Source organism: Zeus faber (genome assembly GCF_960531495.2).
Source record: "Zeus faber genome assembly, chromosome: 16".
In the NCBI taxonomy this organism is placed as follows: domain Eukaryota; kingdom Metazoa; phylum Chordata; class Actinopteri; order Zeiformes; family Zeidae; genus Zeus; species Zeus faber.
The window spans coordinates 3,554,174-3,566,914 of NC_137202.1; the positions used below are offsets into that span (position 1 = coordinate 3,554,174).

Consider the following 12,741-nt stretch of genomic DNA (forward strand, 5'->3'; position numbering starts at 1 on the left):
CAACAAAAATGGAGCAGCTGTTCCACAAGCGGGCCCACGGAGAAAGCACTGTGGTAAACGAGGCGGCATTCGGGTCAGAATGAGGACGCAACCTTACCGTCCACCTCTGCCAAGCATCCTTCTTGCCAACGTTCAGTCTCTGGAGAACAAGATGGATGAACTTCGAGCGAGGATTAGATTCCAACGGCATATGACAAACTGTTGCGTCCTCTGCTTGACGGAGACATGGCTGAACCCGGATGAAGCCATTCGTCCAGCCAAGTCCTTCTCCGTGTTCCGCAGCGACAAATCGGGGGAGTCAGGGAAATCCAAGGGGATAGGCATCTGCCCCATGGTAAAAAACCGCTGGTGTAACCCCAACAACACCAAGACTCTCTCCCGTCATGCTCGCGAACCTGGAACAGCAGACAATCTTATGCCGTCCATTTTATCTCCCCCGGAATTCGGCACGGTCATCATTACAGCCGTTTGTATTCCACCGCAAGCGGACATCAACACAGCACTGTCGGACCTGTATGATGTGTTGTGCGTATTTCAAAACAAACATGGCGACGCGGCTGTGGTGGTGACTGGGGACTTTAACAGGGCCAACCTTAAAAAAGTTCTGCCTAATTTCTACCAACACATCACATGTGCCACCAGGGGAGATAGAACTTTGGACCATCGCTCCCTGCTTTCAAGAAATTAGATCACGCCACGATTTCGCTGGTTCCCGTTTACAGGCCTCTGATCGCGCGAGAATTGATGGTGACGAGGGAAGTGAAGCGGTGGACGGACCAATCAGAGGCTGCGCTTCAGAACGCTCTGACTGACGTCAACTGGGACATGTTCCAATCAAGTTCAAGTGACGTCAGCAAGTTTACAGATGTAGCGGTGAGCTTCGTGGCTACGTTAGTGGACAGCATCGTTCCCACGATGAAAGTTTGGATATTTCCAAACCAGAAGCCCTGGGTCGATAGATCCATCCACTGCGCTCTGAATGTTCGCACAGCCACTTACAATGATGGTCTTGTATCTGGAAATATGGACAATTACAAAGCGGCATCATACAATCTGTGGAGGGCGGTGAAGGAAGCTAAACGAACATACAGAGAGACTGTGGAGCTACAGATGGAGAAACGGGACACCAGACGCCTGTGGCAGGGGCTGCAGACTATAACAAACTACAAGAGCAGCTCCTCCCCAGCCAGTGCCAAAAACTGAACTCCTTTTATGCGCGGTTTGAGTCTGGCAACAGCACCGCTAGCTTGCTGGCTAATTGGAGTTACACCCCTTGGGATGAGCGCGCACTCAGTGTCCGAGCATGACGTCAGGAAGGCTCTGATGCGGGTGAACACCAGGAAAGCTGCGGGCCTAGATGGCATATCTGGGCGAGTACTGAAGACCTGTGCTAACCAGCTAGCCCCGGTGTTCACTACAATATTCATATTGTTAACATCTCCCTGGCTGAATCAGTGGTCCCGTCCTGCTTCAAGAGGTCCACTGTCGTTCCTGTCCCGAAGATAGCCTGCCTGCCTGCCTGAATGACTACCATCCGGTGGCCCTCACCTCGGTGGTCATGAAGTGTTTTGAGAGGCTGATTAAGGATTATATCTGCGCCTCCTTCCCCCGCACCTTGGACCCGTTGCAGTTTGTGTAGCAGCAGAACAGATCCACGGACGACGTGGTTTCCCAGGTACTGCACACCACGCTCAGGCACCTGGATGGCTGGAAGGGGACCTATGTCAGATTGCTGTTCATCGATTATAGTTCAGCTTTCAATACCATAGTCCCCAACAGACTGGCTGTCAAACTGAAGGAGCTTGGACTGAATAGTCCGCTGTGTGCCTGGATCCTGGAGTTCCTCTCAGCCCAGCCCCAGGTGGTTAGGGTGGGGAAGCACATGTCCAGCTCCCTCACTCTGAACACAGGATTCCCCCAGGGCTGCGTCCTCAGCTCACTACTGTACTCCCTGTACACACATGACTGTGTGGCCAGGTCCAGCTCCAACACCATCATCAAGCTTGCTGACGACACCGTTGTCGTGGGACTGATCACCAACGGCGATGAGAAGGCCTTCCACGAGGAGGTGACTGACCTGTCACTCTGGTGCCAGGACAACAGCCTCCACCTGAAAGTCAGCAAAACTAAGGAGCTGATTGTGGACTTTAGGCGTGGATTACAACCGAGGACGCCCATGCCCTTGGTGTTTAATGGGACTTCTGTCGACAGGGTGAGCAGCTTCAAGTACCTGGGAGTCCACATCACAGAGGACTTAACATGGACTTTACAAACAGATACTCTGGTGAGAAAGTCGAAGCAGCGTCTTTACCACCTCAGGCAGCTGAGGAATTTCCGGGGCTCGGTGAGGATCCTCAAGTCCTTCTACTGTGGAGCAGTGGAGAGCATCCTGACAGGCAACATCACTGCCTGGTTTGGGAACTGTACTGCTTAGGACAGGCGGGCCCTGCAGAGGGTGGTGTGTTCAGCAGAACGTACCCCCTCCCTGCAGGACTTATACACCAGGAGGTGTAGTAGCAGAGCCCACAGGATCATGAAGGATCCTCATCACCCCAACAACGAACTGTTCCAGCTGCTGCGGTCAGGCAAGCGCCTCCCCAGTCACACAGCGAGAACAGAGAGACTGAGACAGAGTTTCTTCCCGCAAGCCATAAGAATTGTCAATGCTGACCTTACCAGGGGTCCTCACTGAGCCTCACACATAGGCTCCACTACCTTACTGTACTGTATGTAGCCTACTGTACCGCATACTGTGTCACTGTTCTGGGTTGTTCGGTGTTACCGTATTTCTGCGCCATACTGTTGTATACTGTGCTGTATATCAAGATTCAAGATCCAAGAGGTTTATTCGTCACATACATATACATACTTTCATACAAATATGCAGTGAAATGTCAATGCAATGCATTCACATTCATAGAACATATTGTGTGTAATCACCGGGTGCGTTGCGTTGACATTTCACTACATATATGTATGAAAGTATGTATATGTATGTGACGAATAAACCTCTTAAATCTTGAATCTCTGGGCAGTCCGTATCTCTGGTTGCTTCAACCATGGGGCCTGTTGTCCCTGGGGGAACCCCCCCAGGTGGTGGCAGAGTTCTGGGAACAGTCTGGCCGGTTGGTGGTGGACCTGTTTGCGTCACGAGAGAATACATAGTGCCTGTTATGATTCTCCCTGTGGTGGCCCACCCGTGGTCGGCAGCGGCACTCCATGCATTTCACCCTGTGGCACTCATCCAGCCGTTGCTGAACAGAGTGCAGGAGGACAACCTGTCTCTGTGGCTGGAGGCCGTGGGTCCCTCGGCGCAGCATCCCCTCCGACGAGACTGTTGTGGCTAAACAAAGGTCCAGATCGGGGCCAGGAAAAAATGTGGATCTCTACACGATATTTCTAACTTGTACTGGCTTCAAAGCTTGGAAAAAGGAAACCACTGGAACGAAACAAAATCTGATGCGATCAAGTTTATTGTGTATAGGAAAAACAAATAGGTACTCCTCACATAACGACCTAACTGTTTAACGGCTGTTCAGACTTACAACTAGCTCTTGGACTAGTCTTTATTATGTGCTACATACAATAATGCGTCTCAGCGTCAAGCATCTCATCGTGCATCACCGTTCTCAGTCTGTCTCGTTCCCACAGTCTGTCAGTATTCACTACACTAGCATCGCCACGCCCCCTCACCGTGAAATAACACTGGTCCTCGCTTATTGACCAGTTCGCTTAACGATGGAACTGTGTCGTTAAGTTAGGAGTACCTGTACAACAGCAAACTTAGAGTTGACTTTGCGAAAACCAACTGATCTTATCTCTTTGTTCTCCTGTTCTGTAGTTGTTGAGAAGCTTGCTAATTTACATGTTCTGCCCTTTTTTTGGTGTCATTAATTACTCAAATCCTATTTGAACCAATCGCAGCTCATAGTGTTTGTTATCATGCGTTCTGATGTCACTTTCCAGACGTCCAATCACAGCCTTCATAGTTGAACACCCTCCCCTCTCTTGGAAGAAGGCATTGTTCAAACTTTTCGTTCCAGATAAGCTCAAAAGAGCTGACTCTGCAGTCCTCAGCTGTGCGACCTTGAAAAATGTAATATTTTATTTTCTGTATTATGTAAGGCTTTGGCACCCTCTGCTGGTCTTAGGATGTACTGGACGTTGGCTCCATCTGCTGGTTAGCATGATGTACTAGATTTTGACTCCCTCTACTGGCTTCATGACAAATACAATTTTAAAAGGGTTTTTTGATCCACTCAATTTGGTTTTATCGCATCGGATTTAGTATAACATGTAGTAGGCTCTTTTTATGTGGGATAACTAATTTAACAATAACAGGTTACTAATTAACCACAACAAGACCTACTCATGGAGGTGTGCAGAACAATACGGCACCCATGCCCGGACCTGTGGCGCCTCCAGGCCTGGTACCTGTGAGGTAGAAGCTCCTAGCATCAGGCCTGTCAGATGCGGTGGTCACCACTATATATAGTGCCAGGGCGCCCTCTAGATGCTACCAGTACATGCTGAGGTGGTGTATTTTTGCCCAATAGTGTGAGCAACAGGGACACGCCCCCTCCAACTGCCCTGTATTTGTGAAGGGAAAAGCGACCTCTACACTTAGTCTATCTATCATGTCATGTGGACTTGAAAGGATGCACACCAGGCACTCACCCACTGGCGTCGCATTTTTTGGCGGGCGTGCCGCACCTGCACCCAGCTCGAAATTATTTGATCCCTACTTGGGATTTATTGGCAGTCTTACAGGCCCCGTCAAGGCCTCAATTTGAGCCCCTGCACACGGCAAACACCAAGACTGTTTCTTTAAAGACGTCTTTATTGCAGCCACTCGCCTCAGTGAAACGAGTAGGCGAGCTGCAGGCACTGTCAGTCCACCCATCCTACGTGCAGTTCGTGGGTGAAGGAGATAGAGTGGTCATGTGTCTTCACGCATCCTTTACTCCAAAGGACGTTACCATCCCATTTCGGAGTCAGGTCATTGAGTTAGCCGCCTCCTCCTCGCTGCCTTTTGAGTCGGCGGAGCAGGACACTTTGTGCCCAGTTCCGGCTCTGCAGTGTTGTGTGGACTGCACTAAGGACTTTAGGCCTGAGAACCAGTTGTTTGTTTTCTTAGGCGCCCAGGCAAAGTGTAGGCGCCTATTCAAGGAGCGATTGGCTCATTGGCTATTGGAGGCCATAGGCCTGCTTTACAGGAGCCTGTCATTGGAGGCCCCACAGGGCCTACCCACATACCCCACCAGGGCAGTGTCCTCTTCATGGGCCCTCTTTAGGGGGAAGCCAATGGAGGATATATGTCTGGCAGCTTCTTGGAGCTCCCCACATACATTTATGCAGTTTTACATGTTGGACTTAAGTAGAAGCATAGGTTTTCTATGGGATTCCGGTCTGGAGAAAGTGCAGGCCACTCCATTTGAGGTACCCCAGTCTCCAACAGCCGTTCCCTAATGATGCGACCTTGATGAGCTGGAGCATTGTCGTCCATGAAGTTGAAATTAGGCCTGTGTTGTACATACAGGGGACCAATGACTGGATTAATGATGTTATTCAGGTAGTATGGGCTTGTCACTACCATTCACAAAGTGTAGGGCAGTTCTGTATTGACTAGACACACCTGCCCACACTGTAACACCACCACCACCAAAGGCTCGTCTGGTGACAACAGTGGCTGATGCATAGCGCTCTCCTTGACGTCTCCAACATCGTTGGCGGCCATCATTTCTGCTGTGAATCGACTTTCATTAGAGAACAGCAATGAGGCCCACTGGTCCCTCATCCAGCGTAAATGCTCCCTGGCCCATGCAAGACGATGATGCCTGTGCCTGGTGGTGTGGTCAGGTACCCTTGCAGGTCGTCTAGCACGCAGACCAGACTGATGTAAACGGTTTCGGATGGTCTGACGTGACACTTCGGTGCCTCTCACCTCCCTTAAATGTGCCTGGAGTGGCATTCATCATCCGGTTCCGCAGGGCACTGTTCACAATGAAGCGCTCATCAGTGTGGGATGTGGCCAAAGGACGTCCACTTCTATGCCTTTCTGTGACTCTTCCAGTCTCTCTGTATCTCTGTTGCAACCTGCTGATGACACTCTGTGACACTCTAAGCTCAGTGGCCACTTCCCTCTGAGAACATCCTGTTTGAAGCCTTGCAATGGCGAGGTACTGTTGATCAATTGTTAGGTGCCGTCTTGGTCTCATGATGTCAAAATGTGAACAGCATGATGAAGAGGACTGTTTAAATACAAATTTGAATTTAACCAGGAAACGTATTGGTCGATTCATGGATCAAACACCTGTTGTGACTTTTGCCGTTCACCTCCTTGTTAGAGAACAGCAAGTTGTGCAAAAAGTACTGAAACATTGAACAGTTGGACATGTGCATTCAAAAGTTGAGGGAAGGTCAAATTGAGTTCACCTGTAAAGGTTATGGTGCATTTTAGGTTCATCCTGAAATTTCACCCGAAAGCGTGAAAGCGCGAAGCATGTGGAATTCCCTCAGGTGATTACCAAACTGTTGTGTGATGGTATACGGTCCTGTGAGTAATAGATTGCAGTCCCTGCGATATAGATAATGTCTAGTTTGCGAAGGCAACCATGGGTCCCTGAGAAGGGATCAGATCTACAGTATTACTGCGCTGCGGTACGGTGCCCCTCTGAGGCGCTCAGCAGCTAAAACAGATAAGAGGAAGACGAGCTGCAGTTCTATTTCCCCCGGAGTGCAGCATAGTCACTTCCTCTGCCATTCGGCATGTATCTAGGCTTTTATTTTAGTCAGTCCCATGAGTAAAAGATGTGGTTTGTTCTCAGGGAACCATTGTTGCCCTCGTAACCTAGACGTTTTAGTCCACATTTCGAAGAAATAATGAGTGTTGGACAGAGTGTGTGTGACTATACTTGTGAGGTCTATTTTTTGGTTTAGAAGTGCACCAGATACACAGGTCCTCATTTACAAGATGTATTTACTCTGACCTCACTTTGATACCAGTACAAGAATGTATGTGTGTCATAGAACAAAACAGATGTAGTCTCCTCGGTGGATTGCACTCTTTTTTTTTTTTTTTTTTTTTTTTTTTCTTCCAGGCAGACTTGTGAAATGGACACGTGCTGTGTACACATTACTTCCCTTTTAATGACTGGGCACAGTGGCGAGAACACACAGTGGCGAGAACGCGCAGCTGGCGGGCTGCCGCATCAAAATGACAGGGAGTGATGCATTGTGGGTGTTTTGTGTGTTCTGCTGAGAAGACGTCAGCACTTTGGCACTGTAAAAATGTCTCTGTAGGCGATGCTCACAATGTCCCGGTCTCCATGTCTAACAGTATCAGTTCTATACTAGCTCCTCAATGATAGTTAATTTTTGATGCCAATTGTATCTTTGCACCATAAAAAGTTAAGAGTCAAAAGCCTATTCTGCTTTGGAATAAAACAATCTTTTAACAACCTTTTATTTTCCACTCCAAGAGATTAACAACCGATCGTGTCATTAAAGTGCTGTATTTCGATGTGTGTGTGTGTGTGTGTGTGTGATTCCTCTTCCCCTCTGAGAATTAAAGTTGTGGGTTCGTATGAAGCAAAGCTAAAACTGCGGAAATTAGGAAATGTTCTAGTTTGTGAGTGTGTAGCTGCAGTTGAGCTCTGCATTTCCAGGTTCTCATCTACTCAGCACAGATGTGAAGGTGCTGCCAAAATGTGCTTGTGTACATGAGTGCATGTGACTGTGATGTGGCTTGTGAAGACCTTCCTTTGTTTATCGAGAGAGAAAGAGGGGGAGAGAGAGAGAGAGAGAGAGAGCAGGAAGGAAACAGGAAATTATGGAAATATTTAACATAGTCCTTTATCACCATAGCAACAGGAGGCGACCAGAGAGACACAAGTGAAATGCTCAAATAATTAAGAATGGAAAGTGTCCTTTGGGGACAGTGCGTGTGAGACTGTGTTTTGTGTGTGTGTGTGTGTGTGTGTGTGTGTGTGTGTGTGTGTGTGTGTGTGTGTGTGTGTGTGTGTGTGTGTGTGTGTGTGTGTGTGTGTGTGTGTGTGTGTGTGTGTGTGTGTGTGTGTGTGTGTGTGTTGTGTTTGTGTGTGCAGTTTGTTGGATCCTGGTGGTTCAGGGGTTTCTAGTGACAAGGTTAACGGCTCTATGTCGGGCGGGGGATTGCATAGGTGATCTTTTGGCTTCTTCATAGCTCACAAGAAGTTGTTTCAGGGCTAAATGTTCTGCATCAACACGCACACGGCCGGCACAACTACGTGCACGAGCTCGTGTGCCAATGGGCGTTCTTGGTGCTTGGCGCTTGGTTCTTGGTGTTTTGTGTTTGAACTCCGCTGCAGCTGAGCTGCTTTCTGTCTCCTCTGTTTCAAGCCCCACGGCCCAATTAGATGCTGGGACAGGAAGCATTATGTAACCATAATTGATTACACATTAGAAATCAAAGAGAGGCTTTAATGACAAAATATGAATGTGGCACACCCCAGCGGCTGTTTTTATCACTAATCCCAAGCCAGGGAACACTTGGATCATTACTGTACGAAAACAGAGACTGATGAATACCTTATTAATAATAATCATAATAATAATAATAATAATACTAGTAATAATAATAATAGATGAGAAGATGCTGATTAAACTTCTGAGTGATATTTTAGAATAATGTGAGTTTGTGATAAACTTCTTAATCAATGATGATCTGGATAACAGTAATGATTACACTAATAATTACAAATTGCTGCATCCCAGTCGTACATCTTGAAAATGTATGCATCATAATGATTACTAATGGTTGAACAATAATCAAAGGATTCATTAAAATGTTCTGCAGACAGCTGGAGTTGAAAATTGAGCACAGAAATTACCGTTGTATTTATTCGGTAAATATCATAATTCTGAAGATTTACTTGTCATGTGCAGGGGTCCGTCGCCGAACAAATAATGTGATCCTCATGGCAACGGGACAATCTAAGAACATGTCTCCATCGATGTACACAACAGAAACTTAAGTAATTTGCAAGAGAAAACATACTGCTTGCATTGTCGGACAGAGGGACTGAGTTGTCCAATAACGGCGTCTTCCCTCCTTGTCATTGGTGTGTCTGGCGGAATGTAAAGTAGAACCTTAAAACACAGTTTCGCCGATTATATGATGGTGAAATGTGTCCCCGGGCTGAGGATACAGTCTCTAAACTCCTTCTTTGTTTTCCCTCTCTTTCAGAATGAGAAGCCTCTGAGTCATTCTGTGAGCAGGTCCAGCAATATCTCCAAGGTGAGGACGGAACGCACTTTTGCCACGAACAAACACACACACACACACAGACAGACAGACAGACAGACAGACAGACAGACAGACAGAGAGGGAGAGGGAGGGTTGGTCCAGTCAATTTTCATATGTGTGAGGAATTTTTTGTGGTGAATAAAAGATATAAATAGCCAAATAAAAAAGGGAAAACAGCCAAATAAAGAAAGTAGCCAATTATATGAAAATATGCTGAATATACAAAATGAGATTCAACCACAGCATGGTTGCTCATATGGCTGTGGGTATATAACATCAATATAAATGGATGTGTTGCAGTGGATGAATAAATATGTACAATAACACAGGCGTAGATAACAGTGATTGTGTAGGTATAAATGATTACTCTCAATCACAGCATGGTTGCTCATATAGCTGTGGTTATATAACATCAATATAAATGGATGTGTTGTAGTGGATGAATAAATATGTACAATAACACAGGTGTAGATAACAGTGATTGTGTAGGTATAAATGATTACTCTCTTATGACTAAATTATTACATTACATCTCTACATTGTCTAATATATTACAATCTCGATAATGTCTATGTACCACATACGACATAAGTACCTGGCGGAAATGAACCAATTCTGATGATGACATTGATAGGCAGACTATCGTCCAGCGTTAGTGATGGAATTGGGTTCTTTTGGCTCAGCTCAGAAATAAGAACCTGCTCTTTCAACTCCCAAGCGTCTCTTCATTAAGTACCTCTGGCTTTTATAATTCAACCAAATTTAACATTGTTTTGACCTATGATTGGTATGTGTGCACATATGTCACCACAATTATTCTATGTAATTATACCAGACCTTATAATTTCCAGAATACCATAATATTACATAATGTTTGGTATGAAAACCTTAAATAATGTGAAACAACATTTTTACATTTTTGGTAATAATGATCGAACCACTTTCCGAGGCACTTGATTGGATTCTCCTATCGATGGAATTACTTCTCCTTGTACCTGCAACTTGAACTTGTTCATCAATGTATCTTTCCTGATCAGCATACACCTGGATTTCTTTGGCCTAAACTTCATTCTGGCCCATGTCGCCATGCGTTCCAGAACTGTTAGCACCCACCTCGCCTCCACATGGGTTGTGGTCGTCACAGTAAGGTTCATGTTACCTCTTATTGGGGGTTGTCGGATGCCTGATCCATTTTTGGACCCTTGGCTTCTTCCCAGCTGCTGTAATTAGGAGGTTCATACCCATGATGAAGAGGATGGGGGAGATTGTACAGCCAGTTCCAGACATCCAGAGAAGCCTGGGATTCCACCTTTCTGGATAGTGGTGTCGATGTATCCATTCTCTGTCATGTATGAGGTCATCCTCTTAGCCAGTACAGAAAGGAAGATTTTCCCTTCTACACTTAGTAGTGAGATTGTTCTAAATGTATCGATGGTTGAGGAGTTCTCTTCCTTTGGCACGAAACAGCCTTCTGCCTTCTTCCAGCATGATGGAATGATGCCCTTCTTCCAAATCCTCTGTAACAGCTTCCACAGCCTCCGGAGGAGCATTGGGCATTTCTTATATAGCTTATAGGGTATACCGCTTGGGCCGGGGGCAGATCCTGTTCTGGCCTTCTCCACCACCTCTTGGACACCTCCAGGATGGTTTGCTGATGTTGAGCTCTTTTCCAGGTGTTTCAATTCTGTCAGTGTTTGAGTTGGCATCCAGAGCTTGGTTTCTGGAGATGTCATTGTGGGTCTCCCTCAAGAATGCTTCCACATCTTCTCTTTGGGACTAGTCAGCCTTCCAGATTTTTCCTCACCCGGTAGTGTTTTGGTGAATCGGAAAGGGTATTTGGTGAACTGTGCTCTTTTGTTCTCCCTATCCTTCCTCCTTTTCCGAATGCTTTCTGCTCTTCTGAGTCTGCAGAGACGTTCCCGGAGTTGGCACGTCAAATCTTGATGCCTTCTATTTCATCAACCAGGCCTCTTTTGAGTGTCTTAATTTCTTTAATCTCTCTTCTCCTTGGCTGGTGTGCAGTCTTGATGTTACCATTCTTGTCCTTCATTCCAAAACGCTCCCTTGCCACATTTTATGTGATTGTTGTGAGAGTACTGACTTTCTGCTCTGCTGTCCCTACTAGTGTGGCTTCTAGCACTTCGTCGAGGTCTTGGTCTAGTTGGTACCATTCCTTGGTATCGCTCATCTTGAGCCAATTGATTCGTTCCCTCGCAGGGTGGATTTGGCTCTCTGGGGTGGCATTAGGTGGGTCCCCCCTGAGGTCTTGAGGTGACACAGGTGCTGAGATACGATGCAGCTGCTGATACAAGGTTTTGGACGTACTAAAAATCGTCACATGATACCTTGGCTTACTAAACAGATTGCCAGTATACTGTAGGTACTTTGGAGACAGTGTTCAGTTAGGGCGGCTCCCTGAAAGTCGACGAGTGGGATCATCATGAGATTCTTCAAGTCGAGCAGTCGTTTTATTGTCAGTCAGTGTGCATTTACAATAACAGGATAAAACAGGAATATGCTTACACAATGCACAGGGATAACGTTTCAATGGGGAATTTTAAATAAGGAGAATCATAAATATAACACTCACCTTGCCCCGTTCCTCCAAATAAAATAACTATAAACAGTTTGCCGACAGGGCACGACTCATAGACTCGTTTATTTTCTGCGCATAACGCATAGAGGGGGTCATCGTCGGTACCGTCGGAGACAAGTGCCCAAAATGCAGCCCAATCGCTCCCTCTACACTAACCCCCCCGCTGGGATGGCGCTCTAGGCAGCCGCCTATCTCGCTTATAGGAAGAGCTGCAGAATAGTCGAATATTGGCATTGAACGGCCGAATCAGTTTCGACTGACCAGACCTGAGTCGGGTACAGCCCTAATTTCAGTAAAAAACAGAATGTATGTCTCTGCACTCTCTCCTCTCTCGCCTTCATTATTTTCTCTTTGTTGCTTCCTTCCTTCACCTCCTTTCTTTCCGGTCCTTCCCATTTGTGCTCTCTCCATTTCCCTCTGTAGTGAGGCGGCTCTGGTGCTGGATTCCGAATCCATGTTCTCTTGAGCCTCTAAGAGGATAAACCCTTCACTAGGCCTAATAGATGTCAGGGTCACCTTGTTACCACGGGAACACTCCAACTGAGTTGTGCTTGTTGGTTTTTATTATTTTTTTGAACATGGTTGCTGGTTGGACCTTCAGCATGCAGGAGTAGTTCATTTCAAATGCCAGCCGTTATTTCTGAGGCATAGTTAAAACTAAACCTTAATATGAATTCACATATTAATAAACTACAATTAATGTGTGAGGAAACACTTACTCAAATTAGCAGGAAAAGTGGAGGTAAACTCTTATATTGCTCTGTGTGAATGTTCAAATGTTCATGCTATTTTTGAGAAAGGTGGGTAAACCCGTGTCGCCAAATTAAAAACGTGGCTAAACGGGGTCTGGGTCAATTAA

At 46.3% G+C, this 12,741-nt stretch overlaps 1 protein-coding gene across 1 annotated transcript in view; it reads left to right on the forward strand.

Annotated features, from left to right (window-relative positions):
- The window catches only part of marchf8 (membrane-associated ring finger (C3HC4) 8), a 139,405-nt gene that overhangs the window by 86,062 nt on the left and 40,602 nt on the right, over positions 1-12,741 (forward strand). The window contains exon 3 of the mRNA XM_080016262.1: positions 9,227-9,277. Coding sequence (XP_079872388.1) covers positions 9,227-9,277 — 51 coding nt within the window. The remainder of the gene's footprint in view (positions 1-9,226; positions 9,278-12,741) is intronic.